Source organism: Pneumocystis jirovecii (assembly GCF_001477535.1).
Source record: "Pneumocystis jirovecii RU7 chromosome Unknown supercont1.5, whole genome shotgun sequence".
NCBI lineage: Eukaryota > Fungi > Ascomycota > Pneumocystomycetes > Pneumocystales > Pneumocystaceae > Pneumocystis > Pneumocystis jirovecii.
The window spans coordinates 134,181-158,141 of record NW_017264779.1 but is presented as its reverse complement, the minus strand read 5'-3'; the positions used below and the strand labels follow the sequence as shown (position 1 = coordinate 158,141).

Below are 23,961 nucleotides of genomic sequence, written 5' to 3'. Positions count from 1 at the left end.
TTATTTTACCAAATCTACATTATTCCATTATATTTTTTAATAAAATTTATATATTTCGATAATTTAAATTTACATATTTTTAATAATTTCACATTTTTCGATAATTAAAATTTACAAACTTTTAATTTTCAAATTAAAAATTGTATTAATAATAAACATATCATTAGGTTAAAATCAATATATATAAATATAAATATATATATATATTGCATAAATCTTTATTATATAGTATTGTCTTAAAATAAATAATGATTAGTGTTCCAAGCTATGATGATTTTGCTAAACAGCAAAATGATATATTTTCTAAAGATTTTCCAATTGAGTAAGTACTTATACTATATATTAATCTATATATATATTAATTCCATAGTGGAGCATCATTAGATATAAGAACAAAAGGTAAGACCTTTTTTAAAATTTTCAATATTCACATTAGCTTATTCATATATTATTAATAGCCCCTAATGGTGTTGTAAGTTTATCAAAATACTCATAATGTTTTTAAAAATGTATAAATACTTATAATTTATAGGAGTTTTCTGTTAAGGGAAATCAAACATCAAAGATCGGCAGTATCTTAGGCCAACTTGAAGGAAAGTATTCTGATAAACTCTCTGGTTTTAGTTTCTTACAAAATTGGACAACAAACAATGCTTTGGCTACAAAAATCGAATTACAAGATCATCTTGCAAAGGGTTTAAGTGCAGATATCAATACTACATTATTTCTATCATCTAACACTAAAAATGCAAAACTTGGACTAGGATATAAACAACCTACAGTTAACGTTCGTACAACTATTGATTTATTTAAAGGACCTACTTTTCTTGGCAATATTGTCGTAGGAAAAGATGGATTCCTTGCTGGAGGAAATATAAGTTATGATATTCTTAACGGCTCAATTACCGACTATGCAGCATCTATAGGATGCATTCAACCCCAATATTCGATTGCTGTTCAAGCTACGCAAAATCTCAGCGTATTTTCAGCATCTTATTATCATCGTGTGAATTCACTTACAGAAGTAATTTTATCATTTAGATATATTCATTTATTTAGTATACTAGGTCGCTGGAAGAATGACATGGGATACTAAAAAACCGTCTAGTATGATTGCTCTTGAAGTAGGCACAAAACATTTCCTTGATAAAGATGTTTTTGTCAAAGTAAAAATCTTACTTTATTATTAAAAATTTAACAAGAAAAGGCTAAAATCAATAACGATGGTATTGCAGGGCTTTCCTATACACAAACTCTTTATTCTGGTATTAAAGTCGGACTCGGTTTGTCTTTGGATACTCAGGTAAACCAGATGATTTTAATAACTTTAAAACGCTTACTTATCTAGCGATTATCAGAAGCTGCCCATAAAATTGGCATGTCTATTACTATTCAAAGCTAATATTAGAACCTCCATTCCATCCTTTATTGTATTTCTAAAGATATTTTCAAATATTGTATTAACATATTCTTATTTTAATTATTTTAAAACTATTAATAAAAACAAAACATTATGTAAAACCCATTTTTTGTCTTAAAAATATTATCAATAATATAAAATGTGATTTAACAAATAAAATAATACAAAACCATTTCTTTATCATAAACAAGACCGAAGAATAAGCACACAAGATGGAACCAATTCTAGCAAAAATAAACACATGAATAATAAAATATTATTATATACGAAGTTCCTTTAGAGTTTTATCCAAACAGTCTCCAGAATACTCTTTTTTAGGAAAAGTAGAAACAAAAATAGCTGTATCAGGACTAACACCAGACTCTGGAAAAATATTTTGAGCAATTAACCTTAATGTATCCTCTGAAGAAAACACACGAACAATCGGAGAACACCTTGTTCCCGCTTCAACACGTATTTGCAATCTAGACGTATCATACGAAATCGTTTTTGGAACAGGTAAAGTAGACGAGGCATTTTCAGAAACATCGCTTTTCATAAGACATGCCCGTTCCTGCTAAAGAGATATAAAAAATAACAAAAAAAAAAACTACATACACGTTCTTTTCTTTCACGTTTATCATCTTCAATTCGCTGCATAATACGCTTTTTTTCAAGAAGATCTTGTTTTTTTTCTTCTTTTCTTAACATAATATCTCTTAATTGCGCCTGACGCTTCTGTTCTTCAATTAACTGTACATACTCCCGATCTCTTTTTCGACGAATTAACTTTTAACAACTCTGTTAATTAACAAAAACAAGTAACATATCAAAATTACCTCATTTTCACAAGCCTCTCTATCTTCTTTAATCTTTTGAAACTTACGCCTTTCACTAAGAATTTTCTTAAGACTTTCTAGCTTCTTTTCCTTTTCTTCATCTGTCAATGGGATTGTCTGCTTAGACGTTAATGATATCATATATTTACTAATAAACCAGTACACCACCTCTATTGATCTTTCACAATGGACATCAGATGCATTAAGACAATGCTCCTCTACATCGTCCTTTACAAAAAACACATTTTCAGAACCATCAGACTTAATACCCTTAGAATTTTCATTCAAACAAGAAATTACAATGGTATTGCCTACATCATTAAAATTCACCTGATCAACACCGGAAAAATGCTCTTCTGGATCCATAAATACTGTTCTTCACATATTCAGCAGAAATTAATAGAGAAAAACAAGAAAAACAAACAATTTATGTTTTATATTTTATGTTTTAATATTTTACTTTTATTCATTCAAATTTCACCAAACTACATCAAAACTTTCAAGTAAAAACAGATACCTAATGATAAAAACAGTCAGAATAAATAAAAAGTTATTATATTATCTGCTATACTCACCTATTATTTAAAATGTTTTTTTGACGTTCTTTTAATGTTAACTGTCGGTAGACAAAATGCCGTTGAAACGATATTACAAAAAAACTGAAAATTGAAAACAAAAGTTTAACAAAACTTAAGTAAATTGCAATTTTTTCAAAAAAAAAGACATATTCTGAGAAAAAATATAGGAAAAAGTAAAAAACATTTTTCCAACACTTAGAAACATTGCTATTTGAAGAAAAAACATAAAAAAGAAATATTTAAAAATACAGACACAACATATTTAAATTGAAACAAAAAACGATAAAGATAGATATTAAGGAATAGAAAATAATAAGGGATGTCAGTAGAGTGCAAAAGTCAGCTGGGATTTTGTCGCCCGCTTACATCAATGGTGAAAGTGTCCCTTTTTCTTTACAATCCACACAAGGGCCCAATTGTATTTAAAATTAAGACAACAGCACCTAGACAATATGTATGTATATTTGGAAATGAATTAAAAAAATGCAGAATATACAATATATCTAACAAAGTTTATAGTGCGTCCGACCAAATTCTGGCCGTATCGAAGCAGGTCAAGAAATAGAAGTTTTAGGTATATTTGAAATAACTCTCTTTATCAAAGCATTTTTCTTATTTAAAAAGTATTGTTTCAAGCATTAAAAGAAGAGCCTCCTCTTGATTTTAAATGCAGAGACAAATTCCTTATTCAATCAATTGCTCTTACAAATAAAGATGTTACAGACACACAAAGTCTGGTATATTTCTATTTTTCAGCATTTAAGTCTCCAATATAATTATTTTTTATAGCTTTTGTTATTTGATTCAGCTTCAAAAGAAGATATTCATGAAAAAAAGATTAAATGTGTTTTTCTTACGCCTGAAGAAGATAATACAACACAGCATACTCTGGAAAAATCTTTTAATGACAATGAAGTATATTTTTTAGGTAACTATATGTGAATACTTATTTTTACATAGAAATATAGCTCTATTCGATCTCCAGAAAACCATAATTATAGCGCAGATTCGGCAATAACCAAACCCATACTTGATTCTAACCAATTGCCATTTAACAGCGATGCATCAGTTAACCGAACATCGGAGAATTCAGTATCAAACGAAAATCTTGCTATTCAATTGGTCGAGGCTAAAACAACAATAAAAAAACTCAAGGACCAATTAAAAGAAACGGAACAACGCTATCGAGTTATAAATAAACCCGAAAAACAAGATCATCCTTTTTCGGATAAAATGATGATTGCAACAGGACCGTAAAGTTTCCCTCAATACATTTTTATGTTTTAATATATATACAGTAAAAGTGTTCCTATTCATATTTGTATAGCCCTTTGCTTAATAGCGTTTTTTTTGGCATATTTTGCCTTTTAATTGGTCGACTGAACTCATTTTATTATCCAGCGATCATTCTTACTTTTTTATTATATTATTTTATAATTACAATACATCCTCTATTTTTAAATCCAATTGAATCACAGATAATCATAGTAGGTTGTATTTATAACTAAAATAGTTTAAAACACTCTTATTTTTATCACTTTGTTTATTATATTATATTCTTTCAAACAACTGTCACTAATAATCGTCCCCCCTACTAAGAACTTCTTTTCTTGTCGGTTTCAAAAGAATAGTATGCTAGTTCTATATCAGTGTCATCTTTTAAGCGTTGGATTTACCTCAAACTGAGCCGTATAGCAACCTTTAATGTCACTAAAAATAAATTAAATATATCCTATAAATGAATATGAAAATACACTAAAGGCGGATATGCCTCAACGATGCCAGCATTTACTAGATTATTTAACTAATATAAATCAATTTACTTATGTAATCATATAACAGTATTTACAGAAAGTAAATATTTTGTTTCTCCAATTCGGTCCAAATATCTTCTACAAAATGGAAGAGTTCCGAAATTCCTGTTAATGGTTGCTAAAAGAAGCTTTGAGCGTGTCAAACGAAGAGGAACATAGCCAACATCAGGCTTTTTCGCATAATGTGAACAATCATCCTTGAATAAATTAAATCCAATTTATTCCGTTTAATTAATTAACATACATCTGCTCTAACATAACCTTTTCCAGTACTTCCGAATGTTTCAATGGCAAAAACTTCATTTTCTTCCATTTTTGTTTGATCGGTACCTTTAACAATAGGAACTGATTTCCCTGCATGTATATTATACAAAGTGATACTATGCCCATTTAAATTTCTAATAGGTTTAACTAAAATCATAAGAAAATACTTAAAATAGAAAAAAATACTCTGATATGTATTCCCGTCTAATTCAATTTCATAACTTTCCATAACTTCTTGAATTGCAGCACCAATATCACAAAGTCTTACATCAATACCTGATTCCTTTGGAAAAAGTCAGAAATAACGAAATAACATAAAAACATACTCTAATCCCTGTATTAGTAGAATCCTTAACTGCTTCAAGCAATTTCTCATATTTATCATCAAAAACCATTGTAAACGCACTATCAATAATTCTCCCTACAAATTTATGAATCCAAAAGAAATATAAACAAAAATAAACAAACCATTTACATGAACACCAAAATCCACTTTCATAACATCCGTTTTCTGAAGGCCTAGAAATATCAATCTATAAAGTTAAAAGACACTACTCTACATGTTTTATCTCCAGCATTTGGCGTATAATGAGCAGCACAATGGTTCAAACTAAGACCTGTAGGAAAACCAATACCTGCTTTTAAGCCATCTTCCTCTACTAATGTCCTAGTGCAATCCTCGATCATTTCTGCAATTTCTATCATTGTCATACCCGGCTTAATGACTTTTTGAGCATAGGAACGGACTTGGCGATGAACCTCAGCGGCTCTACGAAGATCATTATAGTCACCTTGAAGAGAACGCTCCAAATGCCGCTTTTCTTCCGAAGTTGTTCGCAAAAGATTGCTTAAAACATATGAATACAAAAATATAGTATTTTTAAAAGACATACTCAATTTTATAATCCATCTGCTCTCCCTCAGGGTAAATTCCTGATGGAAATAACTTTGTAATACCAACAGTTGGGGGATCAGTCTGTTTAAGTAGCTGAGACGTCTTTTTCTTTCTTTTTTTTTTTGTAACTACTCATTCTATAAATTATTTTAGATAAAAAGAAAATTGTCTACCAGAAACTTCAGATAAGTTCTTTGAAATATTATCAACATTTTCAGAAAAAGATCCTTTATCATTTTTTCCATCTTGACATAATACTTTTAAATCTCATCAAATATAAATTTTTTTTTTTTTCAAAAAAAATAAAGAAAAAATACAAACCTCCATTCAAACAAGTAGAACTAAAAAGCGTTTCTGCCTGAGAATGGTCTTTATTATCCATCTTGACGTTTAATAAAAGAAATTAAATTTATTTTAACGATATCGATCGTCAGTTCATACAAAATTAAATGAAGCCTCAAATTTTAAGCTCTAAAAGCAGTCATCCAGGAGATTTATTTAATAAAAAAGATATTAATTGTAATCTAGTAAAAATGTTTCTTATAAATACTTTTTCCAAACGTTTTTTCAGCTCATATTATGATATTTTAGATGTGTCGCAAAATGCATCTCACAAAACAATTAAACAGAAATACTATCAACTAAGGCATGTATATGTTATATATACAAGATATTCTTTTTCTTAAGTGTTTTTCCAGCAAAAAATTTCATCCTGATTTGCATAAAAACAACAAAGAAATATGCAAAAAGTTTTTAAAAATAAAAGAAGCATATGAAGTTTTAACCCATAAAACTAAACGGAAAGAATATGACGAGAGAATGGGGATTAACCAAAAAATGAATTCTAAATCATTTGGAGCAGCAAAAAATGTCTTTTATAATGGTACATACAAAAGAAAAAGCGTTTTTTTAATTATCATTTTATAGGATTATATCGAGAAACAATAGAAAATGCTCATTCTTTCGAGCATGGCAATAAGGATGGCTATAAAGGCAGTTTTTCAGACTGCCAATATACGCAAGAAAGTCTTTATAATAATTCACATATTAACTATGACACACATTATGAAACGTACTATACATATGAAAAATATCGAATGAAATATTTAAAAGAAAAAAAATTTCCAATATCAAAAGAAGGGACATGTTCTACTAAATTCTTAGGTATTTCAACTATTGTATTAATAATTATTTTATTATCATCATTTTCACACTTCAAGAATAAAAAATCAAAAAAATATTCACCGTTTCAAGAACCTTTGTCACAACAAACAATATATTAAATTGAAAACTTTATGCGAAAAATTATACATTTTTACAGTACAACAAATGCACTTTTTTCAACTTAAAATTATTTTATTCATAAAAAGCAAAATAATATTCAAACTTTTTAAAGAAATCATATACATATATGATTTAAAACAACAAGAATATTTTATTATGTTTTTTAAATTATGACTATTCAATAACTTAATATTATAAAAAAAATATATCTAAAGAAAAAAACAACTCCTTTTTTTATAATTTTATCTAAAGAAAAAAGTTGTAAAAACTGTTATCAAAACAGTCAAAATAAATGTTCTATACAGCAAAAACTTATCATAAGAGGAAAAACAGCTTTTTTATAAAAATAAACATTATAAAATAACACAAACAAATACTACATATGCATCAGAAAGACTCTATAACAAAGTTATTATTCAAAGACATAAAATTTATCATTTGCAACAAAAAAGGATATTCAACAATTATTAAACAATTATTAAAAACATATTAAAACATATTGAGTAACAAAAATAATTATTTTTCATTCTTTTTGCTTACTTTTAATTCCTCAACATATTTAAATAAATACAAAGAAATTATAAAAACATGGCTCATCAAGAAACAATGATTAATCAAGAATCTTTTCACCAATTCTCTCTTTTTTTTTTTAATTTTTTTTTTTAAATTCACTTTTTTTTAAGTTACCCGACCTTTTTTCGACACAACCTCTTCCAATATCTATTAATACATTTTTCAGAGCTGTTTAAAAGGATTAAAATATATCAATATGTCAAGCAGCAGACATAGTCATAGACAGGAAAGAGATGAATCAGATTCTCGTTTTTATCGTGATTCAACACGAGAAAAAGAAAGTTCTCGGAGACATCGACATGATCGAGATGATAAGTCATCTAGAAATCGAAGAAGAAGTTCAAGCCTTCGTCCATCAGCTACACATGAATCTAGAGAAATAGCTTCATCTCATAATACATCTTCATCTGGAGAAAAACGGCCGAAAAACCCTGCAGAAATAGCAGGTTTGTGAAGATATTTTTTGCAGATTAATATTGAAAATAAATAGCGGCAGCGGCAGCACGTATTAACGCTATGTACAGTAATAGAACACAAGTGCCTTCTGTTCCATCAGAACCTCCTGTACACATTTATGGTTTTTATATAAGAAGATACTAATTAACATAGAAACCTTCGACTGCACCACCACCACCACCATCTGTTCCTGCAATTCGTGATATGTATAGTCAAGATGGTGACTATGTAAAAGACATTGAAGTGAATGATTTAAGAAATCGATATATTCTTACAAAAGGATCAACTCAAAAGATGGTATGATATAATTGCCTTATTTTATACATACAGATTCCATTTTAAAAAGCCTTTTGGCTACTGAAGAAATTTAAAACTTTAATTGACCCAATTAAATTTATTTACTAACTTTTGTTGTTAGATCAAAGAAGACACAGGTGCAGGTATTGTTTATAATCATTTCATCATAAATATCGCTTGTTTATAGTTCATGTTTAGACGTAACAACACGCGGGAAATATTATCCTGATAAGTGTTTGGCTACTGAAAGAGATCCACCTCTTTACCTACATATTACATCTACAACCAAGGCTGGACTGGAGGCTGCAGTTAAAAAGATTGAGGAGCTTATGTCTCAAGAATTACCATCTCTAGTTGATGAGAGACGCTTTAGGAAGAAGGATGATGTAGAAAGAGATGAACTTGGAAGAGTAATAGCATCTTTATCTTTTATATTAAGTTTATCTTAAATAGAGAAAATGGCCAGAAGAAAGACTTTATATCGGTCTTGAACCAATTCGTGGATTTCATTTACGTGCTAGCATTGTTGGACCTAATGTATATTGAGTTTAATTCTTATAAATAATAATTAATTTTCAAGGGACAATATGTCAAACATGTTCAACAAGAAACAAAATGTCGTGTCCAGATTAAAGGCATAGGATCAGGGTTTATGGAGCCAGCTACTGGGCGAGAAAGCGACGAGCCTCTTTATTTACATATTACGTAAAATATATGTTGTTTCTATATTTTCTAATCTTTTAGCGGACCTGATCCTACTGAAGTTCAACGAGCTAAAAACTTATGTGAAGATCTTTTAAAAAGCGTCAAACAGCAATATGAGCAATTCAAAGCAGCACCACATGGTCAAAATTTTTCTGGATATGGAGGACAAAATAATACATATGGATCAGCGCCCGGGGTTATTATTATTTTATATAATCATCAATTATTAATATTTTTATAGTACCAAGTACCCGTAGCGCCAGCAGGACCTCCTGGTGTTTCTGGGTCATACTCAGCAGATCCTTATGCTGCTTATGGTGGTTATGAAGCATATGTTCAATATTACCAATCTTATTGTGAGTATTTAATAAATGTATGCAAAATATTTACCTTTTGTTCAGACCAGCAATATTATCAACAAGGAAATATGGCAAATGCAGGACAACAACAAACAGGAAGTTCCGAACAAACAGGAAATTATCATACAACTGCACATCCACCAGGAACGTAATATTTGTAATATCTTTACATTTTTATTCATACAAGAACGTCAATTTTTGAACCTTTAACATGAGTTTTTTAATAAAATTACTGATAGCTTATTATAATCTATAAAAAATAGAATTTTAAGAATTCCACACTTTAATATTGTAAAGTGTTTCGTAATACCATTTATTCTAAGACAATCAAGTCCTTGTTTGAATTTTTAAAAACGGAAAATTTAATATTAAAATTTCGTATGATGAAAAATCTAAATTTTTACAGGATTATAATTTTTATTAATAACATTTTTTAAATGAAATTTAATTATAAATATTAATAAAATGTAGAAGCTTAAATACTAGAATAAGTACTTTCAAATAAGCTTCTTTTATATTTAATATTATCTAGAATAATCAAATATTTAAACTATTCTTAAAATTCTTAAATAACAAGGAATTATTATATACTATGTCTAAAACCTAAAACGTAATGTAAATATTCAACAAAAAAAGAAATATAAAAAGTTAACTATTGAACATTATTAACATTTTTTATGAAAATTATGGAGCCATTTCCCGAGCTTGCTGTCGAATTCGTTTTTCATAAGCAGCTCGATCTTTCCTATCATATTGTTAATCATTAACCAACATATAGAAATAAACAAACTTAAACAATGTATATGCTTCACTTTGTGCAGGACTATTCGGATTTGGGTCATTTAAAAGATCTTGTATACCCAAAAGTATCTATAATAAAAATTAATAAATATACAATTATCTTTAAAAATTGACCTGTTTTATTGTTATTGCAGGTTTCCACGATTCTTCTTCATTAAGGATGCTCAAACAAACAGTTCCCGATGGATAAACATTTGGATGAAAAAGTGGAGGAACAAACTTGCCTATTAATATGAAAAAAATAAAAAAAATAAAAAAAATAAAAATATAATACATTTAGGTGGCTTTGTAGGATATTCTAAATAAAAATAAACACAAAAAACACAAAAACCAGTAAATCACCTTCAGGAAAAAACATAGCTAATTTAAACATTCCACCCTCCCAGTTTGTTTTTGGACGTCCTGGAATCCCAACACTCCAGTTCATTAAATCCATAGTGCCATCAGGTAATTTGTTTGGTTTTGCATAAAAACCCTTAATATTTATCAGTTAAAAACATAGTTCCCTTATTTTTTTCCTTACAAATGGATGATCTTTTCTCCATTGTCTACGTTCCTAAAAATAGCCATTTTTAACTCAAAAAAAAAGAAAAAAAAACAAAACTAACCTCCTGAAGTCTACTTCTGCATAAACCAGACATTAATTAACTCTTTTCTTGAACAAATATAGCTTTTTCAAAACAATTTTTATGCTCGAAAAATACTCGACGTTCAAAGTCGTTGAGTAGACAGACGTTATCATAACAACCTAAAAACAAACAACTCTTGACTATATATTTAAAAAATATACAAAATGAAAAAGCTATATAAAAATACAAATAAATATAAGTAAAAGTACATTTCCTTTTCAATAATGCAAAAGACAAATATCAACAGATATATATAAATAGGACATGTTAAGAAGTGATAGAAAAATAATATTAAAAAATGTAAACTAATTAACATTGTAGTACTTTTCTATAGCTTTCTACTGAAAATATTTCTCAACAAGATAACTAAGTCCCTGATTTTCTAACATTTCCATTTTCTCAATAAATATAAGAGCTTTAATATTTTAAAGACAGATCAGAAGAAAAATAACATACCATCATCATTAATAAACGAATCATCATAGATCTCCTCAAATGTGATTTGATTAAACATTGCTTCTTTTTCCAGACATTGGCGTCGCTGTTTCTCCTCTGCAAAAAAAACAGACCGCATTTTTTGCTGTAAAAATATAAGCATAACACTTGTTAAACTTCATCTAGCAATACATCGTCATCTTGTTGTCGTCTCTTTGACCAAAGCATTTCTCGATTACAACGTACGTCTCTTAAATACATCCGAAGTTTCTTATCCCTTACAGGACAAAACTCATTCACATTTTCATTTCGAAAATAAGAAGATACACGTTCTTCTCTGTACATTTTCCATCGCTGATAAAGTCCCATATAAAGAGTGTCCATTTTTTGTTTAAAAAGCTCTTAAAATATTGCCTGAGTCAATAACTAATTTGAAAATATAAACCCACCATCATCTGCATATTTTGGCTCTTTAATATCAAACATTTTTATATAATCTTCAATAATCAAACATATAAATCAAATTTAAAATTAACTAAAAAACATAAGTTTTTTTCTAAAAAAAAAGGAAGAATCCAAAAATACATATATGAAATTATACTCTTCTAAAGAAATCATAAGAAAATAATATTTTATCCTTTTATTAACTATAAAAACAATAATATATTATTATAACGTGATCAGTCATTTCTAACGCGTTAAAGCTAACGCGCCGATAACTTTAAAACATAAAATTTATAATTATATAATATAATATAATTTTTCTAGAAATCAATTAATTAAACTTAGAGAATTTGTCATAATATGTAGAAACATATACATATGAATAGATGTATAATTAAATAGCAAGTTAAAATTTATAACTTTAATACAAAATGTTAAAACAATACTGATATATGTCCATTATAGGAAACTTACAACATGTTGTTCATATAGAAATAGAAGTATAACATCCTTACTCGTATAATAAAAGAGTAAAATATAAAAATACTCGGAACCATAAAATACTGAAATACATAAAAATAAACCTATCAACTACTAATACGCGACATTAAAGAAGTACAAGGCGTGTTTTTCTCGAATCCTATTTAAATTGACAAAATATTAAATAACAAGTATTCATTGAAATTATATCTGATAACAAGAAGCAAAATCGAAACCAAGCTTATTATTTGGCGAAGAAAATATACCATCCTCAATCTTTTCAGGGAAAAAACATGCCAATTCACTACGAGCCACATCTATAACAGATTCAAGCCGGCCTCTTCCTGCTTCATTATGTTTGATTAATTTTTTCATCCATTCATAACCATTTATTCCACCCCAGCCCTCTTTGCCAATACTAAGGATAACAGAAATCCACGCACTCGAAATCTCATGATAAAGTTCTTCTTTAATATAATTGTGCTCAGGGTTATTCCACTCAGGAAACCGATGAGCCATAGACGTAATATGGTCAAGAAAAGTTAATGTAAGACTCTTGTTTGACTCATAAGGAGGCAAAAAAATACGTGTATATTCCAACAACGCATCCTATACATAGTATAAATATTTTCTCAGACAGTCATCATATATATACCATAAGCGCTTGTAAAACAGGACGTATCCTATTATAGGCATACTCTCCCATTGAATCACCACCATACGGGAATGAACGACGAACCTGCTCCTCCATACCATTTAAAGTACTAATAACAGAGGATAAATCAGGACGAGAAGATAAGCTAGCCACTTCTAAAAGCAAAGTAGGATGCCGATTGACTAGTGTTTGTATAATGTCACAAAGAGAAGATGAATCTAGATGCTCTAATGTAAATTAGCACCTAAAACACTGAAAACAGCAATTAAATCAACCTAATAGCCTCGTAATGGGCAATGAACGTCCATAACATGTCATTCGCGGTTTCTTGTAATTAAAAACAAAAGGACTAGATGAAGACGTGCACTGCATCTCCTCATACTCGGATATTTTTCTTTTAAGACCTAATGCCCATTCAGTTTCATATAAAAAAATAAAAACATACTTTTTCGAGACAAATTTCCAGAGCAAACTTTATTTAATACATCATTTACTATTCCCAAAGGATTAAGAGTATTTTTAGGCAAATTTAAACGCGAACCACTATGTGTTTGCACATATGTTACTGGTGATCTTTTTTCCATCTTTTTATGAAGTCGTCGAAAGTGTTCAGAAATTTTTGAAAAATCGACCATATTAAAAGTTTATTAATATTATATAAAAAATAAATATGTAAATAACTTTAAAGAAAAACAAAGATTTTTATGTAGATAAAAGTATTTTTATAACATACATAGCATAACAATTAGTGTCAACAAAACCTATATATAATTCCATATATAAAAAAATCATTTAATGATAATTGAATATATTATATCTAATATAGAGAACTGAAATCAAAGCAGAAACAAAATGAATAGTAGGAATGATAAAGCAGGTACAAACTCAATATTCAATTAAAACATTTCCGGAAACTGGAATTCCTTGTAAATAAAGTAAACCTAAATGAGAATCCATTTTTAATGATACATTCCCTTTAATATAAATTGTAAAATTTTTATTTTTTTTCGTAATACTCTGTTTAAGATATCCATTAAACTTTGTCATATTCAAAATTCTAAAATATTTGTGGTATATTTTTGTTTTTACTAATAACACAGATGATGACCTTATACTAGTAGAAGGAACCCAATCGTTTTGTATTAATCCAACAAATGCAGTACCATTATCCAAACAATCAATGTTAGAACGAATATGTGTAATATTTATATAAAAATCAAAAGCATTTGGAAGTTCTATTTTTACAGTAATGTCACAAACAAAATCAGGAAAATGAAAAAAGGTTCTAGAAACAAAATCCTTCTGATAATATCCTAAAAAAAGCTTATTTATTTTTATCGATCTAAGAAGATTAATTTTAAAGAATTCAGGAAAAGGAACTAAAATTTTCATATGTGTTAATATATGTGACAACCATAAAGGAATGGATGCTTCCGTAGAAGACTTAGAAACATGTCCTTCAATATAAATATCCGAATGTTGTCCAGATAAATACCCAGATACTAATTTATTTAATGGTGATATTCCAGAACCATGGCAAGCCTCCAAAAGTTCATTATTGAAAGGTAATATATAAGATACCAAAGTTATATTAAGTCTATTCGTCGATTCAACATAATACAAATAGTTTACAATTTCTGCAATTTTTATATATTTTATTTGATCGCAAGAAGGAATCAATGCGTACCAGGTTAAATGAGAAAGAGGAGCACTAACAGAAAAAATAGTCCTACTACTTAACTGAACTTTAGCTTCAAGACCACCAGCTGTAGAATAATCTTTAACTCTTACAGAATCCACATCAAATAATTTATAAGGATCTACTTGAGGCAAATCTTCTATATGTTATACAAGTAAAAGTAAAAATAAAAATATACCATAAATAGTCAATGACTTATGAATAAATACTCGAAACTTTGGGAGACGAAAAAGCCGCAAATAAAAAAAACCTTTTCCAGACACATTGATATTGTGAAGTCCCCTTCGAAAATAAGTTCTAAAAATAGGGACAAAAGGCGTTGCATTTCGAAAATTTATAAAAACTAGTTCATTAAAACTAGTACGATACCAATCTCGGATATCTATTTCAAATTTAGGTAAAGTTACCACAGCAATGCTTTTTCTCATATAATCCGGAAATGAAAAACTAATATTTGATGGATATAGGGTCACCCTTTTTATCATTCCAGAACTAAATCTCCATAAACCTCTTATGGTTGTAGAAGAAATTTTCGATAAGTCTACAACAATAGAACCAATGACTTGTACTTCTAGACCGTTTTCAGTTATATTTTTTATATCAACCCTATTAAATGTAACATAAAAAACATCTAAAATAGATTTCTTTTGAACATAACCATTTATCAAAACCAAACCAAATACAAATAAGATAACAACCACACATAAAATAGCCGTATTTTTTAGAAAAAGAAAAACAATTTTTTGAAACCTAGATTTTTTTGAAAAAGAATTCAAACAAATCAATGATTTTTTATGTCCAAGAAGTGAAGTTTCCTCTGTAGATAGAATATTTTCATCATTATAAATATCTATATTATCCGAAAATTGTGTCATTTTTTTGTATTAAAAACATAGAAAAGAAATATGCATAATCTACAAATGCTAAAATAAAAGTTTAATTAACATTCTAGTCTTTATTTATTCTTATTTAATGTTTTCTTTTTAATCAGTAATTTTTAAAGATATCTCGATTTCAAAATCTAAGGCAATCTCAGAAAAATAAAAACATCTATAAGCTATATAAAAACAAAAACTGAAAAACCATAGTGACTTTATAAAGAATTTACTATAAAAACAAAGTAATATAGAAAAAAAGCCTTTTTTTTTTCAAAAAAAAGACATTTTGAAATGTTTAAAGATTAAAGACAAAACCCCTTATATAAATAACATTAACATAGAAATACTTTCCATTTTTGCATTTTTAATGTAATTGAGAATATATCAGTAAATATATATCTTTTTAAAGTTTCATAAAAAGTCTTTTTATAGAAACATTCTATTACATTTATACTATCTAAAGTCTCCAAAACATCACTAAAATACTCATAATACAAAACCCTTGTGCTTAAAAATTAAAAAAAAAAAACTAAATTTTACTATGTTTATTATATATATAAATTACATATATTGTCTTAGACAATATAAAGAATATAAATATCCTTTTCACTTTTTTATCCATCCATAAGATCTAAAAAATAGCAAGATTTAAAAGATTTATGTAATAATTTAAATAAATTCAGTATCTATTGCAAACGACATCCAAAAGTATCATATATATATTATACAAAAATATCAATTTAAATCTAACAAAAAAAGTTAAAAAAATTAACAAAAACAAACAAATGACCACTTTAATAAAAATTCCTATATTTTGGCTCTTAAAAAACACAAACCTATTTATTCCAAAGAAATAAAAACCATAAAACATAACATTATCTTGAAAAAATAAAATCATACAGTAATTTTAAAAATAAACCTAATAAAACAAAATCATTCATTCATTCATTTTATTTATTTAGTGCTTAAATAAAAAAATATTTATATTCTTTGAATTATGACTTCACGTAGAAAAAAATGACACCAAAAAGAATAAATGATAAAAAACAAGAACTCTTGTCACAGCCTAACCCGGCATCACTAGATGCAATTGCTGATATTGAACTTGAGTTTGAAAAGGCAGAAATTGAACTTCGTAAGTTTTTTTTACCTAAAAACATAAAAACTCATTTAAAAAACAGTAAAACATCAAATTAATTTATTCAGTCCACTTTATGAAAAAAGAGCATGTGTATTAAGGAAAATCCCTAAATTTTGGCCTATTGTGGTTAGTTAGAATGTATTTTTCTTAAACAAACTTAACATATTTCATAGCTAGAAGCAGCACCTGGTGACGAGCTTTGTATACTTTTTTTTCTCAAAAATATATAAAAAACTGACAGATTTAGCGACATATATAAGTTCAGAGGATGCTAATGTGAAAAAAAGAGTATTATTTTTTATTATTAACTTTACAAGGTTCTTGAACATTTAATTGATCTAAGAGTGTATCGACCCAATGAGGATCCTCGTGATATTAATATTGTTTTTGAGTTTGAACCAAACGAATACTTAGAACAGAATAGTCTTTATCTTGAAAAGCTTTTTACATATTCAAGTCAAAAGGCCGAAGCATCATCATCCAATTCTGACAAGGAGCCATCACAACTAATTTCAAAAAAAGTAGAAATTAAATGGAAAAAAAACAAAAATTTCACAAAACCAGCAAAGGGGGTTGCACCAAGCTTTTTCACATGGTTTTCATGGACAGGAGAAGGCAATAATGACGTTTTTGAGGACGGTGAAGAACTTGCTATTTTTATTGCAGAAGATCTATATCCAAATGCAGTGAAATACTTCACTGATGCACTGCAAGAGAATGAGGAAGAAGACGAGGATGCGGAAATAGATTTGGAAACAGGTATATTTTATTGTTCATATATTATAAGTATTAAGCTGTTTTAGAAAATGGAGATGAAACATCAGAAAGTGAGCCACCAAAGAAAAAAGCTAAAACGTAAATAGCCTTATTATGTAAAATCTTCTTAGAGCATTCAAATTCGATATTTAAAATAAAAATATAAGTATTAGTAAAATAACCAATATTATGATCAAAAAAAAAATACAATAGGTGGATACTTTATCTTTGTAAACGTCATTTACCAACGTCTTATACAAAAACATAACTAACCTTCATTTTGAGCAACTATTCGTTTCATATTTTTAAATCCTCGTTTCAATTTCTCATTTGTTCTTTCTATTCGCATATCTACTTCTTCAATCAACCTAACACTTCCTTAGTCGAGTAATGGTAAATATACAACATTGCATACTCAGATTGTTCCACAAGTTCTCTACCCATAATCGATGCCTGTTCTCTTAAATTTTGCACTGTTCCAAATACATAGTCCAATTGAGTATCTTGCTCATTCATAATTAGAGATTGATATTCTTGTGCTAATTCTATATTTGATACAGAATCCCTTCTCAACGGTTTTTCAGGTAATAAAGATGAATTCTGAGACTATTAAAATAAACACATAAAAATAAACACATGCCTTATTTTTCAAATCCAAAGGATCAGAAGACGGGTTCTCCAAGTCTTTTTGTATCTGCACCAAATTACTTCGAACCTGATCAACAAACGCACGCCGTTTTAAGGATTCTTCATTCGAAATACCATATTTTTCAGGTTGATTTTCAACAACACAAACTACTTCCTCCAAATCCACTAGATCATTGTCAATATCATCAACCATTTCCCGAAACTCCTTCATAACATCTGCTAACGCCATTGATGACTCAACACATCTCTCCTTCTGCATTTTAAGATATAAATCATGCAAACGACAAACATCTGACAGCTTTAAAACAACATTCCTTTAACACTGAGTATCAGCCTGTATTCTAGATTATTATTTTTATACTCTTTCGCTTCAAAAAATGGATCTTGAATTTCCTTCATATCTTCCATTTTAAACAATCATTTTTTACATTAAAATCAATAAAATAGTATAAAAGAACTCTGTATTCTTTATAAATTCTTTTAATTAGCCTTTTTTCTTCGCTAAGAATGACTTTTAGCAATTTTTTTTTATGCTCATTTTTTGACGTCAGCCATGCACGATTAAACATTATCCAACGAGATAACTTCACCTTTATTATTGTATTCAAGTAAATAAATAGAAGAGAAAAAAGAAAAAGAGGTTTTTATCATATAAATCAAAGCCAAATAGCCATTTTTTACTTAGTTTTCATAAATTTTTGTTTTTTTCCGAGTCAAAAATGCCAAAACCAGGCGATCAACATAATCAAACATATCCAAAAAAATTTCCAACATTTTACAATATACCAGGACATGAAAGCATAACAGAATACACAGAAAAAGAAACAGCTATAGTACAATCGTTATTAGACCGTCAATTGGGCCCAGAATATATTTCATATCGTCCAGGAGTCAATGGATCAAAAGTATATTATCTTGAAGGATGGAAAGTAATTAATTTAGCAAACGAGATATTTGGGTTCAATGGATGGTCTTCTAGTATACAAAATATTCAAGTAGATTACGTAAATGCTATTTTTTTAATTTAAATGTAATTAATATATTATGTTAGATTGAAGAATTTAAAGATTCAGGACGTCTGAATTTAGGAGTGTCAGTTATTGTACGCGTAACATTAAAAAATGGAATCTATCATGAAGATATTGGGTATGGATGCGTCGAAAATTTCAAGGGAAAAGGTGCAGCATTTGAAAAAGTAGTTATATTTACAAAGGATCTCGACTTTTAATAAATATACTAGGCAAAAAAAGAAGGAACAACAGATGCATTAAAAAGAGCATTACGGACTTTTGGGAATGTTTTAGGAAATTGTCTTTACGATAAGACTTACTTGAAAGAAATTGGGAAAGTACATGTAACAGAGGTATAATATGCTTTTGTTTGAAAGCAGAATCTCAATAGCACAGAGTAAATTTAATATCTCTGAACTTTACCGCCATCCAAGCGCTTTAAATCACATACCTCCTAATAACCCTCCAAAACCGAACGGACAAAAGGAACCCTCAAACTTAATCCAGAATAATCAATGTACGAGTAAAATTATATTTTGTGTTTTAAAGAAGTATTTACAATCCTTTAGCATTGAAGAATATCCCCGCATCAATGAAAGAATCAGATTTTTATCAATATGGTTTGTTATAAAATATCTAGGCTTTTTTAAAGAAATTAGGCGACGATTTTGATGATATTGATTTCCAAGAAATGGATAAACCTATAGAACTTGAATTCTCTCATCAATCAGAATTCGATATTGAAGAGTAATTTCCTCATTGCCCATAAAAATAATATTAATAAAGAACAGTACCTTTTCAAATTTTTCTCATTCAGACATAGTTGAAGAAAACGCTCATATTGCAGAAGACATGTCTGTTCTACCTGCATGTCCCCCCCAAAATGAATCATTTAAAGAAAATTCTTTACCAAACATTTCACACAACCCTACAAATCAGCCTCAAAAGAAAGAGTTAGAAAATGGGATTAAACATGATAACTCTTTAAATAAAAATTCAGCAAATAATATTGAAAATCCAGCTAACTTTCAACAAAATCAAACTAAAGAAACTCCCACGACTCATCCAGCAAATCAACAAATTCATTTGCAAAATGAAGAACATCCTCCAGACTATGTTCCAATGTTTGTAAATACACGATCAGCATTTATGAATGGCAAAGGGACTGCAGACGTTTCTTCAAGCATAGCTTTCAATCCACATACTGATAGTCCTTCTTTAAGGAAAACACCGGGATTAGATCATACAAAATCAACACCAATACGACGACAAAATGGCTTAGGAAGTACTGTGCCACATCCAACAGCTAATCAAACTAAACGAACACCTGGAACACGGCTTGTTGGCGCACCACCAACAAATACAAAACATTATCACCCTGATCCTTTTCAATTGTCTGGAGCCAAACGCCTTGCAAACAACGATAACATCAAGTACATATATTTAGGATCTTTTTTAAAAATTAACGTTTTATAGACGAAACTCATCCTATATTTTAAACGAAATGTCCAATCGTGTCTTAAATCAACAAGAACAAGAATCCTTTCAAAAAACAAATGATAAAAAAGAAATTCATAATTACGATACAAATATTTCTACTACTGCAAAGAGATATAAAGCTTGATTTTTTTAATTAACTGCAAATTTAATCATATTATTAAACATATGCTGCTTTATCTATAGACATATAGCTCATCATTTATATATGAAATATATTTCTTAATAAAATATCAACTATCTTTTGTATATCTTTTTTATCATACCGAACTTTGATACTTTATTAAACCCGTAAAATACCGATCTCAACAGTAACGATTTACAATAAATATTAAAAAAAAAAAAGCAGAATTTTGGACCTAAAAATGTCAGGAATCATTGCTCCTAGAAACCCAAACATGCCTCCATATCAAAAGGTAAAAATATGTTTTTTTCCCGTATTTTTTTAAGCTGATTTTGTAAATAAAAGAGTCCTATCCAATTAGGTGGTTATGTTGGTAATAATAAACAAAAATAAATGTTTCAAGACAATTTGTTCTAAAGAAATCCATATAGGATTTGACTCAATTACAAAACAAATTGAACGGAAACTTGTAAGGCGAGGATTTCAATTTAATATTATCTGTGTTGGTAAGATTTTTGAAAAAAAAAACAAAAAGAAAAAACTAAAAGTATCACTTTTAGGCCAAACAGGACTTGGAAAATCTACACTAATAAACACATTATTTTCTGCACATTTGGTTGACAGTAAAGGGCGTTTAAACGCAGAAGAGCCAATCCGTCAAACAACAGAAATTCACACAGTTTCTCATAGTATAAATTCATATTTTTAGCTACTATATTAACAAATTGCCCTATTAGTTTTGGAAGAAAATGGGATCCATTTAAAACTAAATATTGTAGACACACCGGGATATGGAGATCTTGTCAACAATGATCGATGGTAAGTGTTATTAATTTATCAAACATATATTGCTCAATTGCAACAGTTGGGATCCCATTATCAAATATATTAAAGATCAGCATTCTTCTTACTTAAAAAAAGAACTTACAGCGCAAAGAGACCGACATATTCAAGACACACGTATTCATTGTTGTTTATTTTTTATCCAGCCATCAGGCCATTCGTAAGCACCAGTGCTATATTGTTAAAGTATATTGCTAACAAGTCATTTATAAGCCTTAAACCAATTGATATTGTAATGCTTAAGAAGCTTACAAATGTAGTTAATGTGGTACCTGTTATTGCAAAATCAGACGCTTTAACAGTAGACGAGCGCATAGCATTCAAAAAAAGAGTAATAACCAATTGCCTTATAAAAATACTCATATCAGCTAGATCCGTGAAGAACTTGGTTTCCATGGGATTCGAACATACCCATATGATAGCGAAGAATCAAGTGATGAAGAAAGGGCTTTAAATTCACAGATTAAAAACATTATTCCATTTTGCATTGTTGGATCTGAAAAAACAATTACCGTTGACGGAAAGGTTGTTCGTGGACGCCAAAATAAATGGGGAGTTATCAACAGTAATAGCTTTTTTTTAGCAACTATGTCTGATTTTTCACTAGTTGAAAATGAAAATCACTGTGAATTCATATATTTGAGAAATTTCTTGACGCGTACACATCTACAAGATTTGATTGAGACAACAGCACAAATCCATTATGAAAACTTCCGCAGTCGCCAACTGCTCGCACTTAAAGAGTCATCTGCAATGGGTTCTGGACCTCGGCCCATTACCCGAGGTTCCATGGGCGATAATATGTCATAGACATTTTTTGAAGTAAAGACACATTTATTGTGTTAGTCTACAATATATCTTTTTCCCATTATATTTTTTTGTCCTCAAGGTATCAAGGTATCTCTTCCAAACAAAATTTCTCCAGCTTTTTATACGTCTCATCTAAATCATCATTCACTAATACCAAATCATAAGATCCCGGTGTTTTTGCATACTCTAATTCAAGAGCTGCTCTTGCTAGCCGTTCTCGTATGCTCTCTTCTGTATCAGTACCTCTTCTTCTCAGTCTTTTCTCAAGAACAATCAAATCAGGCGGTGCTATAAATACATATTTTGCATGCATCGGCGCTCGTTTCATTGATTGAGCACCCTTTAAAAATACCATAAGAAATTGCAACCACAAGCAACAGCATTGTACCTGAATGTCAATATCCATAATACATGTATAGCCCTTGGCCATCACATCTTCAACTGCTTTAATTGTTGTACCATACATATTCCCAGAGAAAACAGCATGTTCAATAAACGCTCCTTCTGATACTAGCTGAGAAAAACGTTCACTCGTTATAAAATGATAATGTACACCATCTTTCTCAGTTGCCCGTGGCAGACGAGTCGTATCTACCATTATCCATTAACCAGATGCCATATTTCAAAAAAACTCCTACGAGAAACAGAAAAACCAAAGCATCTTGGATGATCAGAGAATAAACGACGAATTAAAGTTGATTTCCCTGATCCTTTATCAATCAGCTCCGCTCAAATTCATATCTTTATTCTACCCGATGGCCCGGAGATCACAATTAACCGATTTAACACTAAAAAAAAGTTAAAACTTAGTAAAAACACATAAATAATCATTCTTAAAGCAATATATATATATTTCTTCTTAATAAAACTCCTTCATTATCTATTTTTATCTTAATATCTTCAAAAAGATAAAAGTTGGATCTTAGATGTGGTTAAAAGTAAGTTGCTAAGACAACTCAGCGATAAAGTTGCTAAAGCAGCGATCTACAGTCAAAGAAATGATTAAACGTGATATAAATAACAAAATATATTTATGAAAAAACAATTATTATTCAGCAGAAAAAAGGGAACAAACAGGAGAAAATAGATTATAATATAAGAAGAAAAGATATTTTCTAAAGGAGGCATTTTTTTCAGGATTTTTTAAGGCATTTTTAGCTTTAATCTTGCAAATAAAAATTAATTTGAAAAAAAGTGCTGGTACAAGAGTATTTCTCAAAAAATACGTATTGAACGACTTGGAATAATGTCTATGCTTCTAAATTGCGGAATATTTTTCAATTTCTGGGGAAAAATAACCAAAACACTTACTCAGTCAATCAGAGTACCTTGGGCTCCAATACTTGTTGATACAATGCAAAACAGAGATCCATTATGCATAGAGAATGGCGGTGAAGTGCTTTCTACAGCAATATTATGGGCAGCACCAAAAAAAAAAACATCATATTCTAAAAAACGGATGCGGCAGGCTACTAAGGGTTTAAAAGATTTATATAACCTCAATGAATGTCCAGCATGCGGACGAAAAAAACTGGCGCACACACTGTGTCTGTTTTGCTTTCGGGAGATTAAAGAATTTATAAAAAGTCGACAGGAATGAAAATAATTGTCATATATAATGGGGAATATATTTTCGAAATACTAATTT

The 23,961-nt window shown here is 29.0% G+C and overlaps 16 protein-coding genes across 16 annotated transcripts; 8 read left to right on the top strand and 8 right to left on the bottom strand.

Moving 5' to 3' along the window:
* Positions 1–248: 248 nt before the first annotated feature.
* On the top strand, positions 249–1,402 carry T551_01262 (uncharacterized protein; the record flags this gene model as incomplete). Its single annotated transcript, XM_018373525.1, has 7 exons — positions 249–322; positions 371–399; positions 459–472; positions 533–1,024; positions 1,068–1,166; positions 1,208–1,303; positions 1,349–1,402. The coding sequence occupies 7 exons, from the start codon at positions 249–251 to the stop codon at positions 1,400–1,402; spliced, it is 858 nt and encodes a 285-aa protein (XP_018230179.1).
* A 198-nt stretch (positions 1,403–1,600) lies between these two features.
* T551_01261 (uncharacterized protein) lies at positions 1,601–2,604 on the bottom strand (the record flags this gene model as incomplete). The annotated part of the gene is made up of 4 exons (XM_018373524.1): positions 1,601–1,644; positions 1,688–1,976; positions 2,018–2,188; positions 2,239–2,604. 4 exons carry the CDS (start codon positions 2,602–2,604, stop codon positions 1,601–1,603), a joined length of 870 nt encoding a protein of 289 aa, XP_018230178.1.
* A 531-nt stretch (positions 2,605–3,135) lies between these two features.
* T551_01260 (uncharacterized protein) lies at positions 3,136–4,073 on the top strand (the record flags this gene model as incomplete). Its single annotated transcript, XM_018373523.1, has 5 exons — positions 3,136–3,270; positions 3,336–3,390; positions 3,441–3,553; positions 3,606–3,731; positions 3,777–4,073. The coding sequence occupies 5 exons, from the start codon at positions 3,136–3,138 to the stop codon at positions 4,071–4,073; spliced, it is 726 nt and encodes a 241-aa protein (XP_018230177.1).
* A 318-nt stretch (positions 4,074–4,391) lies between these two features.
* On the bottom strand, positions 4,392–6,171 carry T551_01259 (methionine aminopeptidase, type II; the record flags this gene model as incomplete). Its single annotated transcript, XM_018373522.1, has 12 exons — positions 4,392–4,451; positions 4,493–4,526; positions 4,571–4,620; positions 4,666–4,827; positions 4,875–5,041; positions 5,081–5,177; positions 5,221–5,315; positions 5,363–5,413; positions 5,455–5,741; positions 5,788–5,917; positions 5,963–6,055; positions 6,111–6,171. The coding sequence occupies 12 exons, from the start codon at positions 6,169–6,171 to the stop codon at positions 4,392–4,394; spliced, it is 1,287 nt and encodes a 428-aa protein (XP_018230176.1).
* Positions 6,172–6,238: 67 nt separating this feature from the next.
* On the top strand, positions 6,239–7,072 carry T551_01258 (uncharacterized protein; the record flags this gene model as incomplete). The annotated part of the gene is made up of 3 exons (XM_018373521.1): positions 6,239–6,439; positions 6,477–6,672; positions 6,717–7,072. 3 exons carry the CDS (start codon positions 6,239–6,241, stop codon positions 7,070–7,072), a joined length of 753 nt encoding a protein of 250 aa, XP_018230175.1.
* Positions 7,073–7,842: 770 nt separating this feature from the next.
* On the top strand, positions 7,843–9,678 carry T551_01257 (uncharacterized protein; the record flags this gene model as incomplete). Its single annotated transcript, XM_018373520.1, has 11 exons — positions 7,843–8,092; positions 8,137–8,210; positions 8,256–8,399; positions 8,521–8,542; positions 8,598–8,809; positions 8,853–8,936; positions 8,980–9,104; positions 9,144–9,300; positions 9,346–9,460; positions 9,506–9,611; positions 9,651–9,678. 11 exons carry the CDS (start codon positions 7,843–7,845, stop codon positions 9,676–9,678), a joined length of 1,317 nt encoding a protein of 438 aa, XP_018230174.1.
* Positions 9,679–10,147: 469 nt separating this feature from the next.
* On the bottom strand, positions 10,148–10,905 carry T551_01256 (SUMO-conjugating enzyme ubc9; the record flags this gene model as incomplete). Its single annotated transcript, XM_018373519.1, has 7 exons — positions 10,148–10,208; positions 10,254–10,333; positions 10,379–10,488; positions 10,539–10,562; positions 10,607–10,739; positions 10,788–10,820; positions 10,873–10,905. The coding sequence occupies 7 exons, from the start codon at positions 10,903–10,905 to the stop codon at positions 10,148–10,150; spliced, it is 474 nt and encodes a 157-aa protein (XP_018230173.1).
* Positions 10,906–11,231: 326 nt separating this feature from the next.
* Positions 11,232–11,814, bottom strand: T551_01255 (uncharacterized protein; the record flags this gene model as incomplete). The annotated part of the gene is made up of 4 exons (XM_018373518.1): positions 11,232–11,308; positions 11,350–11,473; positions 11,506–11,729; positions 11,778–11,814. 4 exons carry the CDS (start codon positions 11,812–11,814, stop codon positions 11,232–11,234), a joined length of 462 nt encoding a protein of 153 aa, XP_018230172.1.
* A 642-nt stretch (positions 11,815–12,456) lies between these two features.
* T551_01254 (uncharacterized protein) lies at positions 12,457–13,542 on the bottom strand (the record flags this gene model as incomplete). Its single annotated transcript, XM_018373517.1, has 4 exons — positions 12,457–12,861; positions 12,908–13,134; positions 13,183–13,311; positions 13,353–13,542. The coding sequence occupies 4 exons, from the start codon at positions 13,540–13,542 to the stop codon at positions 12,457–12,459; spliced, it is 951 nt and encodes a 316-aa protein (XP_018230171.1).
* A 250-nt stretch (positions 13,543–13,792) lies between these two features.
* Positions 13,793–15,481, bottom strand: T551_01253 (uncharacterized protein; the record flags this gene model as incomplete). The annotated part of the gene is made up of 2 exons (XM_018373516.1): positions 13,793–14,745; positions 14,785–15,481. The coding sequence occupies 2 exons, from the start codon at positions 15,479–15,481 to the stop codon at positions 13,793–13,795; spliced, it is 1,650 nt and encodes a 549-aa protein (XP_018230170.1).
* A 1,020-nt stretch (positions 15,482–16,501) lies between these two features.
* T551_01252 (uncharacterized protein) lies at positions 16,502–17,484 on the top strand (the record flags this gene model as incomplete). Its single annotated transcript, XM_018373515.1, has 6 exons — positions 16,502–16,623; positions 16,691–16,751; positions 16,799–16,826; positions 16,873–16,901; positions 16,943–17,384; positions 17,429–17,484. The coding sequence occupies 6 exons, from the start codon at positions 16,502–16,504 to the stop codon at positions 17,482–17,484; spliced, it is 738 nt and encodes a 245-aa protein (XP_018230169.1).
* A 165-nt stretch (positions 17,485–17,649) lies between these two features.
* Positions 17,650–18,437, bottom strand: T551_01251 (uncharacterized protein; the record flags this gene model as incomplete). The annotated part of the gene is made up of 4 exons (XM_018373514.1): positions 17,650–17,749; positions 17,797–17,987; positions 18,016–18,343; positions 18,391–18,437. The coding sequence occupies 4 exons, from the start codon at positions 18,435–18,437 to the stop codon at positions 17,650–17,652; spliced, it is 666 nt and encodes a 221-aa protein (XP_018230168.1).
* Positions 18,438–18,748: 311 nt separating this feature from the next.
* T551_01250 (uncharacterized protein) lies at positions 18,749–20,663 on the top strand (the record flags this gene model as incomplete). The annotated part of the gene is made up of 8 exons (XM_018373513.1): positions 18,749–19,033; positions 19,081–19,224; positions 19,270–19,392; positions 19,436–19,562; positions 19,609–19,659; positions 19,699–19,786; positions 19,831–20,472; positions 20,516–20,663. 8 exons carry the CDS (start codon positions 18,749–18,751, stop codon positions 20,661–20,663), a joined length of 1,608 nt encoding a protein of 535 aa, XP_018230167.1.
* Positions 20,664–20,901: 238 nt separating this feature from the next.
* Positions 20,902–22,313, top strand: T551_01249 (septin CDC10; the record flags this gene model as incomplete). The annotated part of the gene is made up of 9 exons (XM_018373512.1): positions 20,902–20,952; positions 21,006–21,029; positions 21,064–21,166; positions 21,221–21,349; positions 21,398–21,479; positions 21,526–21,663; positions 21,717–21,834; positions 21,876–22,068; positions 22,111–22,313. The coding sequence occupies 9 exons, from the start codon at positions 20,902–20,904 to the stop codon at positions 22,311–22,313; spliced, it is 1,041 nt and encodes a 346-aa protein (XP_018230166.1).
* Positions 22,314–22,395: 82 nt separating this feature from the next.
* T551_01248 (guanylate kinase) lies at positions 22,396–23,144 on the bottom strand (the record flags this gene model as incomplete). The annotated part of the gene is made up of 4 exons (XM_018373511.1): positions 22,396–22,653; positions 22,702–22,904; positions 22,952–23,023; positions 23,066–23,144. 4 exons carry the CDS (start codon positions 23,142–23,144, stop codon positions 22,396–22,398), a joined length of 612 nt encoding a protein of 203 aa, XP_018230165.1.
* A 415-nt stretch (positions 23,145–23,559) lies between these two features.
* Positions 23,560–23,913, top strand: T551_01247 (ribosomal protein L32; the record flags this gene model as incomplete). The annotated part of the gene is made up of 1 exon (XM_018373510.1): positions 23,560–23,913. One exon carries the CDS (start codon positions 23,560–23,562, stop codon positions 23,911–23,913), a length of 354 nt encoding a protein of 117 aa, XP_018230164.1.
* Positions 23,914–23,961: the final 48 nt, after the last annotated feature.